This window comes from Microcaecilia unicolor, chromosome 3 (genome assembly GCF_901765095.1).
Source record: "Microcaecilia unicolor chromosome 3, aMicUni1.1, whole genome shotgun sequence".
NCBI lineage: Eukaryota > Metazoa > Chordata > Amphibia > Gymnophiona > Siphonopidae > Microcaecilia > Microcaecilia unicolor.
In genome coordinates, this window is record NC_044033.1 from 523,568,470 (window position 1) to 523,590,448 (window position 21,979).

General features: G+C 45.1%; 1 protein-coding gene across 1 annotated transcript in view; it reads right to left on the reverse strand.

Moving 5' to 3' along the window:
* Positions 1-1,554: 1,554 nt before the first annotated feature.
* Positions 1,555-21,979, reverse strand: part of RTN4IP1 (reticulon 4 interacting protein 1) — a 63,874-nt gene continuing 43,449 nt past the window's right edge. The window contains exons 7-9 of the mRNA XM_030199174.1: positions 21,258-21,441; positions 20,346-20,438; positions 1,555-2,218 (exon numbers count right to left, since the gene is read on the reverse strand). Coding sequence (XP_030055034.1) covers positions 2,111-2,218; positions 20,346-20,438; positions 21,258-21,441 — 385 coding nt within the window. The 3' untranslated portion in view covers positions 1,555-2,110. The remainder of the gene's footprint in view (positions 2,219-20,345; positions 20,439-21,257; positions 21,442-21,979) is intronic.

A 21,979-nucleotide genomic window follows, 5' to 3' on the forward strand; every position in this document is an offset into this window, starting at 1 on the left:
CCATGAAGGATTAAGAACTGCAGTTGAAATTGTGATGCAATGCTGCCCTCCAGTGGCCAAGCATCGGTAATGGCAACAAAAGTCTGCCCTTCCAGCAATCCAGGTTACGAATCAAAAATGCTCAAAGAGGCTCCAGAACAGAATGGAAATGTGAGAACCTCTGCTCCAGATCTAGCTTTCATAATTTACATATTTCATAGAAACTACAGAACACAGGAGACCTGAAAAGAGCTGCCAGTGTCGCAGGGGGAGGTACATGGATGTGCCATGAGTTTTTATTTCTCAAGCAAAAGTGGGAAAACTTCTAAACTTGCCCAAACAATTGTACACTTAGGGGTCATAAGACATAAGTATTGCCATACTGGGACAGGCAGAAGGTCCATCAAGCCCAGCACCCTGTTTCCAACAGTGGCCAATCCAGGTCACAAGTACCTGGCAAAATCCCAAAACAGTACATTTTATGCTGCTTATTCTAGAAATAAGCAGAGGATTTTCCCCAAGTCCATTTTAATAATGGTCTATGGACTTTTCCTTTAGGAAGCCGTCCAAACCTTTTTTAAACCCCGCTAAGCTAACCGCTTTTACTCCATTCTCTGGCAACGAATTCCAGAGTTTAATTACACGTTGAGTGAAGAAATATTTTCTTCGATTTGTTTTAAATTTACTACTTTCTAGCTTCTATTAAGGTGCACTAATGGACTTAGCATGCGCTAAATGCTGTGCAGCTCATTGTATACCTACAGGCTGCATGGCAACGCACACTAATTCATTAGTGCACCTTAATAAAAGGAACTCCGTAGTGTGCAAAATATTGTCAGTTGCGCATGTAACTTAATATGGTGATTTGCTGCTAACTGGCATTAGCTATCATGTATTGGCTACAATTGGTGCTAATTAAGCAGTTACTCATATCTTAGTTCCTATTCTGCAAATTGAATGTGCAAACTCCACAGCACACAACTGCAAAGGGGGGGGGGGGGCATGGGTGGGTCAGGAGTGTGCTGAGAACTTACATGCGCGGGTTATATAATACTAACAACTGTCTCGTTAGTGAGTGCTCGCATCTAAAGTTAGACACACGACTGTGGACCTACGCTGGTATTCTTAAGGGTACCTATGTGTATCCAGTTTTAGGCCAGGCTTTTGAGAATTACCCCCCCCCCGTGTATGAAATTTCACTGCTTGGAAAGGCGCAGTTACCTCTAACGTAGAAGGAAGCTGCTTCCATTCTGTACTAGGAGGTTCTATCCTTTGAAAAGAGCGTGCGCCATGGGAGCCTCAAGATTCTTCTTCTCATTTACTTATCCTGGAGATATGTTACCGATTCCTAGTGGTCAGAGCAATGGGCCGAGAATCAGGGAAGCCTGCCTTCAAACCCTGCTTCCGCCACAGACTTCAGGCAAGTCACTTCATCCCCTACTGCCTCAGGTAACCCACTCGTTGTACTTGTTTAGTTTATCACCACTGTACCGTGCTGTGTACATCCAGTAATGCTAACAACAATAAGAATTACTAGTATAAAATAATCTGTTCAAAAGAAAAGCCTGAGGTAGCTGTATGTTACATGAACCAAACTGGCTCTTCTATTATTCAAATTCACACATGGGTTACTGTATTAGCTCCTCTCAGATATGTACAAATAAAGGCCAGTCCATACATGACATCTCTGTAATGAACAAAGTCCTGCAGCCAAAAGACATTGCTTAAGTATCTTTCAAAGCTTCGTGTTTCGACACTGGACTTTCTGAATGTCCTATAGGGGTCAACTCTTTTTAACTCATCCTTATCTCCCTAAAGTTTATTCTTGTAGTTATAGAGGCATGCTGTGGAAGTCGGCTGTTAGAATGCCCTTGGCGGGTCAGCCTGCTTGAAGGATGGATCCTGTTTTATTTCAGACAAGTGAACGAAAACCGCACAAATACAAAAAGCAAAATCGATGGCACCGGAAAGCCACAATGTCGCTTTGGCTGGCTACTGGCTCCATTCCTGTCCACAGCCTTCCATCTCACATCAGGGAAACACAGGCAAGATGGGCTTGTGTTTAGTCTTGATTTCTAAGAGCTTGGCGCTGCAGACACATGAGCCATCTCAATTTGAATTATTTGTGCTCCTAGATGACTGCAATGACTGTTTTGCCACGTGCATGGCCTCTCTCAAGTTTCGCGAAGGCCTTGGGAACATCAGCAAATGAGAAGACCTCATCGATGACTGGACGGATCTATGAGGAAAAAGAAAAATGCTAGTTTTGGATAAATGAAACAGCTTTTATTTATTTAAAATGTTCTATTCCACCTACAACTAGGCGGATAATAACTTAACATACACAGTGAAATAGGATAAAGAAGTAACATACTATCAAGCAGATCAAAATCATTGCTCTAAGCACAAGTGCTCAAAGGATATGTTCAAACAAATATGTCTTCAGTAATTTTGCAAACTGATCCCTGTTGCTACACAATCTCAAGTAACCTGGCAAATTATTCCAAATTTGTGGACTTGCTATCGAAAAGGCAGTATTCCGAGTATCCGCATATCTTGCAGCCTGCAATTTAACATTGGCCAGTAACTTCAAGTTTTCAGACCACAAGGATCGAAAAAGTTGATACACTTGAATCGCACCTCTAAGGTACCAAGGTACATCAGAGTACAGTATTTGATGGATCAGACGTGATACTCAGCACTCGAGTGGACTGCCAACCAATGCAACGAGCGAAGGATTGGAGATATATGTTCAAACCAAGACACACCTGCTAACAATCGAGCAGAAGCATTCTGTATTATGGACTCAGTCAAACCCAAATACAAATCATTGCAGAAATCAATACATGAGATCACCGGGCTCTGTACATTTCAACAATATCGGATCGGTTTCAACCTGGCTAATAAATGAAGCTGAAAAAAATGCAGACCTAACCACATGCGACACTTGATCCTGCATAGACGACAAAGGATCTAAAAGTATCCCCAATACACGCATACTCTCCTTTACTGGCAACACAGACTCAACCAACCTCACTGACCGTCAGTGAAGTAAATTCTCAACCCCCCCAACAAACATTAATTCAGTTTTACTAAAATTTAAAACTAATCTATTCAAAAACATCCATTCTTTCACACCTGTCATAAATTTGCTCAGTTGTTCAGTCAATCCACTCAAGCCTCCTCACACAGGAATAAGAAACTGCACATCAAAATCCTATATTCAACCTGTAAGACTCTGAACACTGCTCCCAAAGTGTTAAACAACAGTGCTGAGAGGGTGGACTCTGGAACTCGTTGCCGGAGAATGTAGTGACAGCAGCTGGCCTTAAGGAGTTTAAGGGGGGTTTGGACAGATTCCTGAAGGAAATGTCCATTGAACTTTATTAAAAAAAAATTTTTTTTGGGGGGGGGGTTGCCGGGTTCTTGAAGCCTGGATTGGCCGCTGTTAGAGACAGCGTGTGTTGGTTATCTCGGAGCTGCATTTAATCGTGTTTTTGCACAATGCATCACAAAACTAAAAAATAGAGGGTTTTTTTTTTTTGTTGTTTTTAAGACTGATGAAGGAGAATGGAAACAGTTTAAGAAACAGACTTCACTGATAGTCTGTTCCTTCCTTCAGATAAGAATTGGATGTGAAATATTTATTGAATAAATTAGATCTGATTGCAGAGTTGGTTATATTTTTGAACTATTTACTTCTCTCTTTTTGTGGGAGTACCATCTAATATAATAATTTGCTCCTCCAACATTCCAATGTGGCTCACTGGGATCGTAACCATCGCCTGACATCACTTGGAACGTTGGAGGAGCAACTGTGCAGAAGCCGGCTTTTCAAGTCATTTAATAAGCACCAAACTCATCTTACTCTTTCTTTGATCTGTGTGGTGGTGGCTCTGAAAAGAGCCTTTGGGTTTATAACAGAATCAAGCAAGACGCACAGCTTCACGTTCCCCCCCTTCCTCCCTCCCTCCCTTCCTTTCAGTTCCAGGCACCCTCCCTCTGATTTTTAAAACTCATCTTCACTTACCACGTCGGGGTTACGGCGGCCGGCAACAGCGGAACACAGCGTGCAGCCTCGGCCCTTCTCTCTCTGTCAGCTCTGGTCCCGCCCTCATTTCCTGTTTCCGCAAGGGAGGGACAAGAGCTGAGAGAGAAGGGCCGAGGCTGCACGCTGTGTACCACTGCTGGCGCCTGCCGTAACCCCGACGTGGTAAGTGAAGATGAGTTTTAAAGATCGGAGGGAGGGTGCATGGAACTGGGAGGGAGGGAGGAAGGGATGGAGGGACGACGACCCTGGAACTGGGAGGGAGGGAGGGACACTGGAAATGGGAGGGATGGGGGAACCCTGGAAATGGGAGGGGGAACACTGGAACTCAGAGGGGGGGGGGGGGGCTGAAACTGGGAGGGAGGGGGGCCTGGAACTCGGAGGAAGGTGGAAGGGGGAGGTGTGATGATAGAGGGGCCAGGGGACAGATGCTGTACATGGATGCATGGAGGGAGCAGAGCACAGAGGACGTTGCCTGCATATGGCTGAATGCAGGGGAGAGAGCATAATTGGTGCACACGGGACACACACTACACTCGCACAGACAGACACATTCGGTCTCTCTCTCAATCACATACTCTCTCTCTCTGACACACACTCCTTTCTCTCTCACACATACTCTCTCCTAACAGTTCCCTTTAAAACATAATTGCCATTAGAGGACAACCTTGCTAGTGCCCGTTTCATTTCTTTCAGAAAAGGGTCTTTTTTACTAGTTGCAAATAAATGTGTTTGTGCTTTTCCTTCCACATATGTTTAGCCTATATAATAATTCTCATCTCTAACGTTCTGACTTGCGCCTGGGATCGTGGCTCATTCCGAGTTGGTCTGCTAGGCTCCGTATATCAGGCTGACATCACCATAGCCATTATGATGTCAACTTCAGAACCCGGGGGAAAAAAAAACATGCCTCACAGCTGATCCATGTCCAGAGAAGGGTCGCTGGACATGGGTGGCTGGAGGGGGGGCAGGGGAGAGAGGAGGGTCGCTGGACATGGGTGGCTGCAGTGGGCGCATGGGGAGAGGAGGGTCGCTGGACGTGGGTGGCTGCAGGGGAGCCGAGGAAAGCCTTGCTAGCGCCCGTTTCATTTTTGTCAGAAATGGGCCTTTTTTACTAGTTTACCATATTTCTCTCTCAATCACACACTGTCTCTCTCTCTCTGAAACACACTCTTTCTCTCACACATACTCTCTCCTAACAGTTCCCTTTAAAACATAATTGCCATTAGAGGACAACCTTGCTAGTGCCCGTTTCATTTCTTTCAGAAAAGGGTCTTTTTTACTAGTTGCAAATAAATGTGTTTGTGCTTTTCCTTCCACATATGTTTAGCCTATATAATAATTCTCATCTCTAACGTTCTGACTTGCGCCTGGGATCGTGGCTCATTCCGAGTTGGTCTGCTAGGCTCCGTAGATCAGGCTGACATCACCATAGCCATTATGATGTCAACTTCAGAACCCGGGGGAAAAAAAAACATGCCTCACAGCTGATCCATGTCCAGAGAAGGGTCGCTGGACATGGGTGGCTGGAGGGGGGGCAGGGGAGAGAGGAGGGTCGCTGGACATGGGTGGCTGCAGTGGGCGCATGGGGAGAGGAGGGTCGCTGGACGTGGGTGGCTGCAGGGGAGCCGAGGAAAGCCTTGCTAGCGCCCGTTTCATTTTTGTCAGAAATGGGCCTTTTTTACTAGTTTACCATATTTCTCTCTCAATCACACACTGTCTCTCTCTCTCTCTCTCTCTCTGAAACACACTCTTTCTCTCACACATACTCACTCCTAACAGTTCCCTTAAAAACATAATTGCCATTAGAGGACAACCTTGCTAGTGCCCGTTTCATTTCTTTCAGAAAAGGGTCTTTTTTACTAGTTGCAAATAAATGTGTTTGTGCTTTTCCTTCCACATATGTTTAGCCTATATAATAATTCTCATCTCTAACGTTCTGACTTGCGCCTGGGATCGTGGCTCATTCCGAGTTGGTCTGCTAGGCTCCGTAGATCAGGCTGACATCACCATAGCCATTATGATGTCAACTTCAGAACCCGGGGGAAAAAAAAACATGCCTCACAGCTGATCCATGTCCAGAGAAGGGTCGCTGGACATGGGTGGCTGGAGGGGGGGGGCAGGGGAGAGAGGAGGGTCGCTGGACATGGGTGGCTGCAGTGGGCGCATGGGGAGAGGAGGGTCGCTGGACGTGGGTGGCTGCAGGGGAGCCGAGGAAAGCCTTGCTAGCGCCCGTTTCATTTTTGTCAGAAATGGGCCTTTTTTACTAGTTTACCATATTTCTCTCTCAATCACACACTGTCTCTCTCTCTCTCTCTCTCTGAAACACACTTTTTCTCTCACACATACTCTCTCCTAACAGTTCCCTTTAAAACATAATTGCCATTAGAGGACAACCTTGCTAGTGCCCGTTTCATTTCTTTCAGAAAAGGGTCTTTTTTACTAGTTGCAAATAAATGTGTTTGTGCTTTTCCTTCCACATATGTTTAGCCTATATAATAATTCTCATCTCTAACGTTCTGACTTGCGCCTGGGATCGTGGCTCATTCCGAGTTGGTCTGCTAGGCTCCGTAGATCAGGCTGACATCACCATAGCCATTATGATGTCAACTTCAGAACCCGGGGGAAAAAAAAACATGCCTCACAGCTGATCCATGTCCAGAGAAGGGTCGCTGGACATGGGTGGCTGGAGGGGGGGCAGGGGAGAGAGGAGGGTCGCTGGACATGGGTGGCTGCAGTGGGCGCATGGGGAGAGGAGGGTCGCTGGACGTGGGTGGCTGCAGGGGAGCCGAGGAAAGCCTTGCTAGCGCCCGTTTCATTTTTGTCAGAAATGGGCCTTTTTTACTAGTTTACCATATTTCTCTCTCAATCACACACTGTCTCTCTCTCTCTCTCTCTCTCTGAAACACACTCTTTCTCTCACACATACTCACTCCTAACAGTTCCCTTAAAAACATAATTGCCATTAGAGGACAACCTTGCTAGTGCCCGTTTCATTTCTTTCAGAAAAGGGTCTTTTTTACTAGTTGCAAATAAATGTGTTTGTGCTTTTCCTTCCACATATGTTTAGCCTATATAATAATTCTCATCTCTAACGTTCTGACTTGCGCCTGGGATCGTGGCTCATTCCGAGTTGGTCTGCTAGGCTCCGTAGATCAGGCTGACATCACCATAGCCATTATGATGTCAACTTCAGAACCCGGGGGAAAAAAAACATGCCTCACAGCTGATCCATGTCCAGAGAAGGGTCGCTGGACATGGGTGGCTGGAGGGGGGGCAGGGGAGAGAGGAGGGTCGCTGGACATGGGTGGCTGCAGTGGGCGCATGGGGAGAGGAGGGTCGCTGGACGTGGGTGGCTGCAGGGGAGCCGAGGAAAGCCTTGCTAGCGCCCGTTTCATTTTTGTCAGAAATGGGCCTTTTTTACTAGTTTACCATATTTCTCTCTCAATCACACACTGTCTCTCTCTCTGAAACACACTCTTTCTCTCACACATACTCACTCCTAACAGTTCCCTTAAAAACATAATTGCTATTAGAGGACAACCTTGCTAGTGCCCGTTTCATTTCGTTCAGAAATGGGCCTTTTTTACTAGTTTACCATATTTCTCTCTCAATCACACACTGTCTCTCTCTCTCTCTCTCTCTCTCTGAAACACACTCTTTCTCTCACACATACTCTCTCCTAACAGTTCCCTTTAAAACATAATTGCCATTAGAGGACAACCTTGCTAGCGCCCGTTTCATTTCGTTCAGAAACGGGCCTGTTTTACTAGTATATTTATAAAATTACCCCATACTCTTAACTACAACCTAAGTTGCCTCACATAATAATATCAGTGTAATAGAGCAGAAAAATTAAATTATAGAAACGGAAACATGATGCTGCAGTAAAACAGCACAATCGCACATTCATGTTATAGGTGGTTTTGTATTCCATAGGCTTTACTTCTGCTGATTTTATATTTGTTTAATTTGTTTTTAATTGAATACTGAAGCAGAACAACAAACACGATAACAGCTGGCAGATTTGGTTTCTCCTCCTACTGTATTTTTATTACTTTTATTTTGTCAGGGTTGTTATTCGATGAGACACATTTTTCCCTGTTTTTATCCTCGAGCGATGTTGCTTGTAATTTGTTTTACACAATCCAGATATTGGTAACATAGTAGATGACGGCAGAAAAAGACCTGCACGGTCCATCCAGTCTGCCCAAGATAAACTCATGTGTATACCTTACCTTGATTTGTACCTGTCTTTCTCAGGGCACAGACCGTATAAGTCTGCCCAGCAGTTTTTCCTGCCTCCCAACCACCTGTCCCGCCTTCCATCACCGGCTCCGGCACAGACCATATAAAAGTCTGCCCTCTCCTATCCTCGCCTCCCAACCACCAACCCCTCTTCCCCCCACCTGCTCTGCCACCCAATTGTAGCTAAGCTTCTGAGGATCCATTCCTTCTGCACAGGATTCCTTTATGCACATCCCACGCATGTTTGAATTCCGTTACCATTTTCATCACCACCACCTCCTGCGGGAGGGCATTCCAAGCATCCACCACCCTCTCCGTGAAAAAATACTTCCTGACATCTTTCCTGAGTCTGCCCCACTTCAATCTCATTTCATAAACCCTTGAATTAATTCAAGAAAGGGGACAAGAAGGCTAGACATTTGGGCAATAGCCTTACTATGTATATTTTTGATCCTGTTTCATGGTGGTCCTATTATTAGGTTTCGATTTGCTGTTTTCAAGTTTTCTTCTTTCATTCTGCTATGTCTATATTATGCTTCGTTTCTTTGAAGGCGTGAATAAATATGTGGATAAAGGTGAGCCAGTTGATGTAGTGTATCTAGATTTTTAGAAAGCATTTGATAAAGTTCCTCATGAGAGACTCCTGAGAAAATTAAAGAGTCATGGGGATAGGAGGCAAGTTTCTGGTGTGGAATAGGAACTGGTTATTGGACAGAAAACAGAGGGTAGGGTTAAATGGTCATTTCTCACAATGGAGAGTGAAAATTGGAGTACCACAGGGATCTGTACTGGGACCGGTACTATTTAACATATTTATAAATGATATGGAAATCGGAACATCAAGTGAGGTGATCAAGTTTTCAGATGATACAAAACTATTCAAGGTTATTAAAACGCGTGCGGATTGTGAAATATAAGTACATAAGTAATGCCACACTGGGAAAAGACCAAGGGTCCATCGAGCCCAGCATCCTGTCCACGACAGCGGCCAATCCAGGCCAAGGGCACCTGGCAAGCTTCCCAAACGTAGAAACATTCCATACATGTTATTCCTGAAATTGTAGATTTTTCCCAAGTCTATTTAGTAGCGGTTTATTGACTTGTCCTTTAGGAAACCGTCTAACCCCTTTTTAAACTCTGCCAAGCTAACCGCCTTCACCACGTTCTCCGGCAATGAATTCCAGAGTTTAATTACGCGTTGGGTGAAGAAAGGTTTTCTCCGATTTGTTTTAAATTTACTACACTGTAGTTTCATCGCATGCCCCCTGGTCCTAGTATTTTTGGAAAGCGTGAACAGAGGCTTCACATCCACCTGTTCCACTCCACTCATTATTTTATATACCTCTATCATGTCTCCCCTCAGCCGTCTCTTCTCCAAGCTGAATAGCCCTAGCCTCCTTAGTCTTTCTTCATAGGGAAGTCGTCCCATCCCCGCTATCATTTTAGTCGCCCTTCGCTGCACCTTTTCCAATTCCACTATATCTTTCTTGAGAAATATTGCAGGAAGACCTTAGGAAATTGGAAGACTGGGCATCCAAATGGCAGATGAAATTTAATGTGGACAAATGCAAAATGATGCACATTGGAAAGAGTAATCCAAATCATAGTTACCTGATGCTAGGGTCCACCTTGGGCGTCAGCACTCAAAAAAAAATCTGGGTGTCAATTTAGGTAATATGCAGAAATCTTTTGCTCACTGTGCATCGGCGGCCAAAAAGCAAACAGGATGCTAGGAATTATTAGGAAAGGGATGGTGAATAAGACCAAAAATACTATGATGCCTTTGTATCGCTCCATGGTGCGTCCGCACTAAAGAGTTGCACAGGGACAGAAATCTTACCCATCCTCGCCTGTCCCCACTGGAATCTTACCTATTCCTACCCATGCCTGCAAGAATTACCTGTTCTCACACATCCCCGCAAGAATTTATTCTCAGTCCCACAAGAATTTAATGGTAGATAAAAAAAATTCCAGTTGGTTCTCGCAGTCTCTCTCTGGATTCAAGCCGCAGCACTGCAGGCAAGGAAGGAACGGAAGTTGGAAGTTGGAACAATCTGGTGCGCACATGTAAGACTTGTCTCTGATTCACTGGCACTGTGTGACCAGAGGTCGTCACATGCATGCGCCAGTAGGTCAGGTGTCATCTCATGCTCATGCCTGTGTCAGAGCTGAGGTCTGCGCATCAGCCCAGGAGAAGAGATGATTAATAGTAACATAGTAAGTGACAGCAGATAAAAACCTGAATGGTCCAGTCTACCCTATAGTCACGTTCATTATCAATTCATAATTAAATCAACAATGAACGTGATATTATATACTTGATTATGGTCTTTCTGGGACATAGACCATAGAAGTCCGCCCGGCCCTATCATTATGTTCCAACTGCTGGAGTTGCCGTTGAAGCCCACTCCAGCCTATCTGTCTTCTCATTTCAGGACACAGACTGTAAAAGTCCAGCACTGTCCTCGGGTTCCAGCCATTAAAGTTGCTGTCTAAGCCCTTTCCAGCCCATCCTAAACCAGATTGCCATATATGAGACACAGACCATAAAAAGTCTGCCTGTTATCAGCCCTAGTTCATCACAGCTGGAGTCTCCATCTAAGTGTCACTCGACATATCCACACACATCCAGCCATTTAAATTTAGGTTTTTTATAACTTCCATTTTCTAGTTAGAGATTCTCTGTGTTCATCCCACACCTTTTTGAATTCCATCACCATTTGTGTCTCTACCACCTCCTTAATGGAAACTTTCCGCATCTGTACTGTTAAAGCAAGGAGGAGGAGGAGACAAAATTCAACTTGGCACTCGGTAGGTGAGAGGCTGGCGCAAGTGCAGCGTACACTTCCACTGGAACCCCGCAGGAATTTTTTCTGTCCCCACGGGAACCCTGCGGGAATTGTTTCCGTCCCCACGGGAACCCCTCAGGAACTACTTCCATCCCCAAGGGAACCCTGCAGAACTGCTTCTGTCCCCAAGGGGTCCTCGTAGGTTCCGCGGGATTCCCGTGAACCCCGTGCAAGTCTCTAGTCCGCACCCTGAGTACTGCATTCAGTTCTGGTTGCTGTATCTCAAAAAAGATATAGCGGAATTAGAAAAGGTCTTGCCAGGAGAGGGATGGCTCAATAGCGCATATGATCTTCTACTGTAAGAACGTCAGAGCTTACTGGCAACTTATTTGGACAAGAACGTGTCTTATTTTTCACCTGCCAGAGACTACTGCGCTTTCTTATGAGGTTGTGATCTTACGAGCCTCTTGTCCTAATATCCCCCTTCTGGAGTCCGATAAAAAGTTGTTCAACTGTTAGCTGCTGCTCTGCATTTAATTGTCTCCAATTGGAAAAATAATGTGTACCTCAATTAAAATGAATGGTGGAGTTATGTTTGTGTGATAAGGAAATATGAAACCATTTTGGCCCATAGGCGTCGACGAATTAAGTCTGTTTTGAAGACCTGGGCTCGTTTAGATCACTTTTGTAAGGAGCCGCATAGCACCACTTGATTTTGTGTATCCATACTGTGTGTTTCCCGGTATTGCCATGGCTCTTTGATCTTCCTTTGTGTTTATTTGCGGGGGGGGGGGGGGGGGGGGGGGGGGGGGGGGAGGGGGGGGGGGGGAGGGGGTTGTTTGCTTTTGTGTTTATTTTTGAGTTTACCTTTGTATTATCGGTATGAAAAAGCCTTTAATAAACATATTTAAAAAAAAAAAAGAAAAGAAAAGGTTCAAAGAAGAGCGACCAAAATGACAAAGGGGATGGAACTCCTCTTGTATGACGAAAGGCTAAAGAGGTTATGGCTCTTCAGCTTGGAAAAGAGACAGATGAGGGGAGATATGATTGAGGTCTACAAAATCCTGAGTGGTGTAGAATGAGTAGAAGTAAATCAAGATTTTACTCGTTCCAAAAGTACAAACACCAGGGGACACTCAAAGAAGTTACAAGGAAATACTTCTAAAACACACAGGAGGAAATATTTTTTCACTCAATGAATAGTTAAGCTCTGGAACTCTTTGCTGGAGGAGGTGGTAACAGCGGTTAGTGTATCTGGGTTTAAAAAAGGTTTGGACAAATTCCTGGAGGAAAAGTCCATAGTCTGCTATTGAGACAGACATGGGAAGCAACTGCTTGCCCTGGGATTTGTAGTATGGAATGTTGCTATTCTGAGATTCCTCATGGAATCTTGTCACTCTTTAGGGTTCTTTGGGGTTCTGCATGGAATGTTGCTACTCTGAGATTCTGCATGGAATCTTGTCACTCTTCAGGATTCCAGAATCTTGTTATTCTTTGGGGTTCTACATGGAATGTTGCTATGATTTGGGTTTCTGCCAGGTACTTGTGACTTGGCTTGGCCACTGTTTGGAAAACAGGATACTGGGCTAGATGGATCATTGGTCTGACCCAGTATGGCTACTCTTTTAGAGTTAATGAAAGGGGCTTTTTCTGATAATTGGCCTGTGAAATGTGGGGTACCACATTGTTTCCCTCTATATCACTTATTTTATAGAACCAATAGATATCTTCCCTGGGAACAAAACTAGAAAGGGAAAGCTACCAGATGACATCACCTTCTTACTGCTGGCAGTATCCAAAATAAGTGAGATGCAACATGAGATATCAAATATCTATATTTTGAAATTCTTATCCTTTAATGTGTACATGTTGCTATAACATTTTGTAAGCCACATTGAGCCTGCAAATAGGTGGGAAAATGTAGGATACAAGTGCAGCAAATAAATAAATAAATAAATAAAAATTGTATCTCTTTGATTGGCGAATGGATGAGTTCCAGCCACCTGAAACTAAATAAGGATAAGATCAAATTTTTTCTAATTGGGCCAAATTCCAGACTTATTTGTTGTAGATAACATCAAATATGGGATAAACATAAAGGAATCCTGTGCAGAAGGAATGGATCCTCAGGAGCTTAGCCTAGAATGGGTGGCAGAGCTGGTGGTTGGGAAGCGGGGCTAGTGCTGGGCAGACTTATACGGTCTGTGCCAGAGCCGGTGGTGGGAGGCAGGGATAGTGCTGGGTAGACTTATACGGTCTGTGCCAGAGCTGGTGGTGGAAGGCGGGACTGGTAGTTGGGAGGCGGGGATAGTGCTGGGCAGACTTATATGGTCTGTGCCAGAGCCGGTGGTGGGAGGCAGGGATAGTGCTGGGCAGACTTGTACAGTCTGTGCCAGAGCCAGTGGTGGAAGGCGAGACTGGTAGTTGGGAGGCGGGGATAGTGCTGGGCAGACTTATATGGTCTGTGCCAGAGCTGGTGGTGGGAGGCGGGACTGGTAGTTGGGAGGCGAGGATAGTGCTTGGCAGACTTATACAGTCTGTGCCAGAGCCGGTGGTGGGAGGCAGGGATAGTGCTGGGCAGACTTATACATTCTGTGCCAGAGCTGGTGGTGGGTGGGAGGCGGGGTTGGTGGTTGGGAGGCGGGGATAGTGCTGGGCAGACTTATACAGTCTGTGCCAGAGCCGGTGGTGGGAGGCAGGGATAGTGCTGGGCAGACTTGTACAGTCTGTGCCAGAGCTGGTGGTGGGAGGCGGGGTTGGTGGTTGGGAGGCGGGGATAGTGCTGGGCAGACTTATAGGGTCTGTGCCAGAGCTGGTGGTTGGGAGGTGGGGATAGGGCTGGCCAGACTTATATGGTCTGTGCCCTGAAGAGGACAGTACAAATAAAAAAGTAGCACATATGAATTTATCTTCTTGGGCAGACTGGATGGACCGTGCAGGTCTTTTTCTGCCGTCATCTACTATGTTACTATATAACCTAGAAACAGCATTAAAAATATTAGGAACAAGCAAAATGGGCCCTAGGAAGGCTATCATCTAAGTGATTTCTCCTCTCTCCCCTGCCCTCTCCTCTATGTCCAGTGATTCTCCCCTCCCACCACATCCCATCCCATCCATGTGCAGCTATTCTCCTGTGCCCTCACCTTACATCCATGTCCAGTGACTCTCGTCTAAGCGATTTCTCCTCTCTCTCCTGCCCTCTCCTCTATGTCCAGTGATTCTCCCCTCCCATCCCATCCATGTCCAGTGACTCACCATAGCCCCCACCTGCCCCCCCCCTTTTAAGCATCCAAGGTCGAGCTCAACCCCAACCCTCACCTGCCCACCGTCGTCTCCCATAACAGCACTCTTTTCCTTCCTGCTGCCGTGCCTTTAAAACTTTCATTTTACTTCAGGTCACAGCGGCAGCAGTGGAAGCGGAAGGCTCGGCTCGTGTCGCCTCCAGCCTTCCCTTTCCTTCTCTCTCAGTGTCCCGCCCTTACGGAAAGACAAAATGACATCAGAGGACGGCGGGACACTGAGAGGGAGGGGAAGGCTGGAGGCGAGCTGACGTAAGCTCATTTGCATACGGTTACGACCCCAGCCAGACAGGAACACAGATGGACAAATTATTATATAGGATTATAAATGAGTGTAACCTAACACTCAGATCAGTCATCTGATAAAAAGCTGAGAAAATTGAAAAGAATCTATAAATGTATTCAACAAGATAAGTTTAGATTAGTGGTTCCATCCCTGATCCTGGTAGATTATTGTAATATTGTTTATCTGGGCATTTCTAAATATCTATGGAAAAGACTGCAGACTGTATAGAACGTAGCAGTTGCATTTCGTTTAATCTTTTGTCAAAAAATATGATAAGAGAACCTCTTTCTTTTTGTTTTACTGCATTGCCTGCCCTTAGAAGCTAGAGTTCTCTCCAAACTTTACTGTCTGATATTTAAAATCTTTTATGGCACACTGCTAGGTACATGCTTCAACTTATCTGGTGGCTCTTGTGGGTCTTGCTTCAGGAATGATAGTTTTTTTTTTCTTGGTCCAGACTCATCTTCGGAAAACCAAAATATGAAAGGGCAAAACCACTACGAGAGAAACTACACTGGCTTCCACTTAAGGAACGCGTCACTTTTAAAGTATGCACCTTAGTCTACAAGATCATTCACGGTGAAGCCCCAGCCTACATGTCCGAGTTGATAGACCTGCCACCCAGAAACGCTAGAAGATCATCCCGAACGTACCTCAACCTCCACTTCCCTAACTGCAAGGGCTTGAAATACAAGACGCTACAAGCATCAACCTTTTCCTACATGAGCAAGCAGTGTTAGAATAAACTGCCGCGCAACTTGAGAACAATTCACGAGCAAGCATCCTTCCGCAAATTACTGAAGACCCATCTTTTTGAAAAAATTTACGGAAAGAGCCAAAACACATAGAGTCCACACTCACTGTTCTTCAATACACCATACATCCACTTCTAATCTCTCATCCCCCGTAATCTCACATCACTCACACACTTACTCACAGAAATATGTACACCATACGTCATTGTGTCTTAACTCTGCCCTTTAAGCTTCCCACTGTCTCCTTCCAATGTTGTAATGTTTATGTCCCATTGTTATATTCCTAATGATACTTCGATTGTCTCGCATAACTCTGCACAATGTAATCCATAACCAAGTTGTAACATATTGTATTTCCATTATTCATATCTTATTGTAAGCCACACTGAGCCCGCAAAGAGGTGGGAAAATGTGGGATACAAATGCAATAAATAAATAACAGTGAACAGGCATTGGCCAGGCAATGCAGAGTAAAAATGAAACATATCAAAGAGCATGAAGAGACATAAAAAACATGCAATCGTCACTAAACAAAATGGCTGCACACACCGAAGGACTTCACGGCCACAACTAGCCGGAAACCTTAGAGAAAGGGCCACCAGTGGCACAAATTCCACCCAAGCCCGCTAATAGCTTTTCCTGTACCTTCTTCCAAAGTGGATGCCCTCCCTTTCCCCTGCTCTGGGGACCTTTTTCTGATATTTTTTGTTCATAGGCCCTTCTGCAAATGAGGGACATGTTTCAAATGGACTAGCAGTTTGCTCTGGGAGCCATTTAATTAGCACATGTGAGAGGGACCCTCCTAATTTTCTAGGCCCTAGGCATGTGCCTAGTTTGCCTATGCCTTAATCTTGCCCTGATGCCCCTTGCTATTCCAGTACCGAGTCTTACTCACAGAACTCTGCCAGTGCACCTCAATCTTGTCATGCAACACTCCCTGCTTTTCCAGTACTGAGAGCCACACACAGCGCTCTGCCATTGCACCTCTATCTTTGCCTCCAGCACCCCCTGCTGTTCCAATAGGAAGTCATACACAAACCCCCGTCTCAGGTACTAAATCTGGAACTGTTGCGGTCAATATTTAGTGCTTTCTAACTGGGCAGGAGAGATCCAGAACAGATATTCTGAGGTACTTACCTGGCCAATGCTGCTGAATATTGGCTTTGACCATCAGGGCACTCTCTGGCTAGTGGCTGGGGGCACTTATCCGTCCCCTTCTCCTCTACTGCTAATTCTAGACTCCGTTCCTTTTGTCTTGCTGCACCTCACGCCTGGAATAGACTTCCTGAGCCTGTGCGTCTAGCCCCCCGCCCTTGGCCGTTTTCAAGTCCAAACGTAAAGCCCACCTCTTTACCACTGCTTTTGACCCCTAACCACTACTCACTTGCCCTGTCCTTTTATCCTCACCTATTTATTCCCTTACCCTTAATCGTTCTGTTTACCTGTCTTACTTAGATTGTAAGCTCTTTGAGCAGGGACTGTCTTTTTGTGTATGGTGTACAGCGCTGCGTATGCCTTGTAGCGCTATGGAAATGATAAGTAGTGCAGGACGTCAGACTCACAGAAACAGAAGCCTGCGCGGCCGCGTTGCTGATCTGCAAGGGCAGGCTTCTACATGGAATGTTGGTAGTGGAGGAGTAGCCTAGTGGTTAGTGCAGTGGGACATGGAATGTTGTTACTATTTGAGATTCTGGAATGTTGCTATTACTTGAGATTCTACATGGAATGTTGCCACTATTTGAGATTCTACATGGAATGTTGCTACTATTGGAGATTCTGTTGCTACTATTTGAGATTCTACATGGAACGTTGCTACCATTGGAGATTCTACATGGAATGTTTCTACTCCACTAGCAACATTCCATATTTAGACTGTGAGCTCTTTGAGCAGGGACTGTCTTTTTGTGTATGGTGTACAGCGCTGCGTATGCCTTGTAGCGCTATAGAAATGATAAATAGTAGTAGTAGTAGTACTATTAAACATACTATTAGAAACGGAGCACAAAGAAATTCCTCAGGACTGGCAAGGAAAAGGCCCGTCCAAAACGCTCCCATTTGTAAGCGGCCCTGACGCCGTAAAATCCATTTTCCTTTGTTTTATGAAGCTCTGCTCATCAGATGGCAGTGCCAAGACAGAAACATCAAACTGCCGAGCCCTGCATTCCTGAGCATTAGTGTTTTAATCTTTCCAGCCTATCAGTAACCCTGAAAAGGCCCAACTGTACCACAGCAAAAGCACTTCCTGTTTATGGAAGGCACTAAGAGGAGACTAATTAGATAATGGACACAGGCTCAGCTCCCATCTGTACCTCAGAGCTCAGCAATGACAGAAAAAGGGATTAAAAGCTAAAGTTTAATATGAGGGCTTTACAGTAATTTATCAGAAATCAACACCCACATTTGACTCACACATTCAATTTCCAGTTTCCAGTGCCACTTAAGACAAACCACAAAAATACAAGTCAGCATCCGTGCACCGCATGGGAACCTTTCTTGCTTATTTTGAACTCATGTGCCAGTGAATTTAGGTCCCGTGAAAGGAACGAAATAACAGCAGCAGAGAAAGGATGTCTCCTGTCTGCAGAGAACATCATAAGAACAGCCACGCTGGTTCAGACCAATGGTCCATCTAGCCCAGTTTCCTGTTCCCAATAGTGGCCAATCCAGGTCACAAGTACCTGGTAGAAACCCAAATAGTAGCGCCATTCCATGCAGAATCCCAAAGAATAGCAATATTCCAGAATGAATCCCAAAGAGTAACAAGGTTCCATGCAGAATCCCAAAGAATAGCAAGATTCCAGAATGAATCCCAAAGAGTAACAAGGTTCCATACAGAATCTCAAAGAATAGCAAGATTCTGGAATCCCAAAGAGTAACAAGATTCCATACAGAATCCCAAAGAGTAGCAACATTCCATGCTACCAATCCCTGGGCAAGCAGTGACTTCCCCATGTCTATCTCAATAAAAGACTGTAGACTTTTCCTCCAGGAACTTATTCAAACCTTTTTTTAAACCCAGATACACCAAACTCTGTTAACACATCCTCCGGCAAAGAGCTCCAGAGCTTAACTATTCGTTGAGTGAAAAAATATTTCCTCCTATTTGTTTTGAAAGTATTTCCATGTAACTTCATAGAATGCACCATAGTCTTTGTACTTTTTGAAAGAATAAAAAAAAAATTGATTCACTTCTACTTGTTCAACACCACTCAGGGTTTTGTAAGCCTCAATCATATCTTCCCTCAGCTGACTCTTTTCCAAGCTGAAGAGCCCTAAACTCTTTAGCCTTTCCACATACAAGAGGAGTTCCATCCCATCATTTTGGTCTTCTTGAAGGGGGGGGGGGGGGGGCAGACTCAAGAAAAATAGCAGGAAGTATTTTTTCATAAAGAGGGGGGTAGATACTTGGAATGCCCTCTTGCGGGAGGTGGTGGAGATGAAAACAGTAACAGAATTTAAAAATGTGTGGGATAAACACAAACGAATCCTGTTTAGAAGGAATGGATCAACAGAAGCTTAGCGGAGATTAGGTGGGAAAGCCAGTTCTGGGCAGACTTCTACAGCGTGTGCCCTGATCGAGGCTGAACAGATCTTTTCTGGGGTTTTGACATCAACTTCAGAAATTTTAGAACAAGGCCAGTGCCAGGCAGACTTCTACCATCTATGCCCTAAAAATGACAAGGATAAATCCTCCCTCTCCTTCTCTGCGCATATCCAGCAGACTGCCAAAACCTGTCGCTTCTTCCTCTTCAACATCGACAAAATTCGCCCTTTCCTCACTGAGCACACCACCCAAACTCTCGTCCACGCTCTCATTACCTCTCGCCTCAACTACTGCAACCTACTCCTCACTGGCCTCCCACTCAGCCACCTATCCCCCCTTCAATCCGTTCAGAACTCTGCCGCACGTCATATATTCCGCCAAAACCGTTATTCTCATCACCCCTCTCCTCAGGTCACTCCACTGGCTTCCGATCAGATACCGCATACAATTCAAGCTTCTGCTCCTTACCTACAAATGCACTCGCTCTGCTGCTCCTCACTACCTCTCTACCCTCATCTCCCCCTACGTTCCTGCCCGTAACCTCCGCTCACATGACAAATCCCTCCTCTCAGTACCCTTCTCCACCACTGCCAACTCCAGGCTCCGCTCAATCTGCCTCGCCTCACCCTATGCCTGGAACAATCTTCCTGAACCCCTACGCCAAGCCCCCTCCCTACCCATCTTCAAATCCTTGCTTAAAGCTCACCTCTTCAATGCTGCTTTCGGAACCTAAACTTTCGAACATATAGGCTGCCCCAATCTGTCTGACCTATCAGACTGACTGTACATTTGTCTTTTAGATTGTAAGCTCCTTGAGCAGGGACTATCCTTCCATGTTACATTGTACAGCGCTGCGTAACCCTAGTAGCGCTTTAGAAATGTTAAGTAGTAGTAGTAAGATCAAGTATACATATCATGTATCACCTCATACCATATATAATGAGTTTATCTTCTTGGGCAGACTGGATGGACCGTACAGGTCTTTATCTGCCATCATCTACTATGTTACTATGGGGCTCATTTTCAAAGCACTTAGATTTGCAAATTTTCATTGGTTACTATGTAACTCTGTAAGTCGGTGTTTTGAAAATACTCCTCTATATGTTACATTCTCAAGCTGCGCCAATAAAGGAGAGGTTCCAAAGCTATCTACATTGAGCAGCAAGACCGTCAGGACCCCACCATCTCGGAACCATCTAACAAAACATAAAAACAGCTTCTTGGGATGATTACAGAGCTCTTTATGAAAAATCTGTAGCAGGCCTTTGCCCTTGCAGAGACACTGCCCCTTTCTAGGGGAGAGTCTTTTCTAAACATCCCACTTCAAATGCTTAGGAGCAAGGGACCAATGCACCTTCCTTATCCTGTAAAGAGAAAAAGAACATGGTAAAACTGACCTTTCCTTCATCAACAAGCTGAGTGATTTCATCCAAGGACACACCACTAGGGGCGAAGAAACTCCAGCGATAGTGCTTGCCGTTACACAGGTGCTGAGAGATATGCAAATGAAGCGAGAAACAAGGATAATATGGACCACCGATTTGTACACGTACACAGAAAACTCAAATCAAAGCTTACTGCTTCCCCCCCCCCCCCCCCCCCATACGTCCATGGCCAGATGAGAGGACATTCTTGCATCTACCACCCTGGAAGAAATGGTGGCAACTCATGTTCAAGTGTACAGCGCTGCGTACGTCTAGTAGCGCTTTAGAAATGATAAGCAGTAGTAGTAAGACACTTTCTGTTATGAGCCAAGTCACCAGAGATGATAGCTTGCCTTAAGGTTGCCAGTTCTGCTCCCATCAGGGCCACATGCTGGTCTCTTTTCCAGGGTGCCCAATATATGCAAGTGCGTCTGACAAGGCGTGAAGGAGCAGCCTAGTAGTTAAGAGTACTGGGTTCAAATCCTGCTTCCTCCACTGACACTTTTTTGTGACCTTGGTCAATTCACTTAAGCTTCCATTGCCTCAGACACGATTGTAAGCTTCCTCAGGCAGGGAAGTTGTCTACAGAACCTGTGTGTAACTTGCCTTGATCGTGGATTTTCCAAATACAATCCAAATATTTATTATGGACACCCCGAAATGCAGATTGTGTGTAATCCTCAAGGATAGGAGCTGAAGAGCTGTGTTGACCAAGGATTGCCTTGAACTCTTTATACAGGAGTCTCCTGGGCTCCTCAATCTCCTCCTTCCTCCCCACTATGTATCTTTAGTCTGTACTAGCTTTTGACAATATACTGTATGTGAATGACCCTGTACCATGCTCTGTCCATTAAAGGCACTTGGAAAATATTTACAGTAAATTACCTTCATTGCTTTGGTGGCAATGGTTACACCAGTCCGTAGCATGCCATCAGCTATGCCAAGTCTGTCTGTATTCAGAAGGAGGGGGGTTATCAGGGTGACATACTTGGCTCCAGACCACGGCTTCAGGAAATTGGGAGCCCAGTTCTCAGTGGAGCCACCAACGTTATCCAGGATGAGGTCAAACCTGGAGAGAAGATAAGCAAGGGACGTGATTTCTGGCTGTTGGCATCCTGCTGCTAAGGTATACCATGAAAGGAACTATAAAAATACAGAGGAACAGGAGGAGACTAGCTCAACTGTTGGCCTGTCCACTCTCATGGGAACGCACATGCCAAATCTCCCTTCTGTGCACAGCCGCGGCAGCTCACATATACCTCATGCAGTTCTAGGAGAGTCAAAATTTGGGGATAAAACACTACTTATAAAATAAAATTAAGTTAAATTAACCTAATTTTCAAGAACAGGTGGTTTTCATGGCCATACATAAGTACATAACTAGTGCCATACTGGGACAGACCGAAGGTCCATCAAGCCCAACATCCTACTTCCAACAGTGGCCAATTGCTGTCTACAACTCTGCCTCTCTTGTTCTGGAGGTTTCCAAGACTACCTTCAGGCACTATCAGAAAATGGATCAAATCATTATTAAAAGGGTGGAGAGCGTTATTTTCGCAAAGCCTGACTGAAACACATGTCTTCAGCGGTATAGGATGATTTACAGA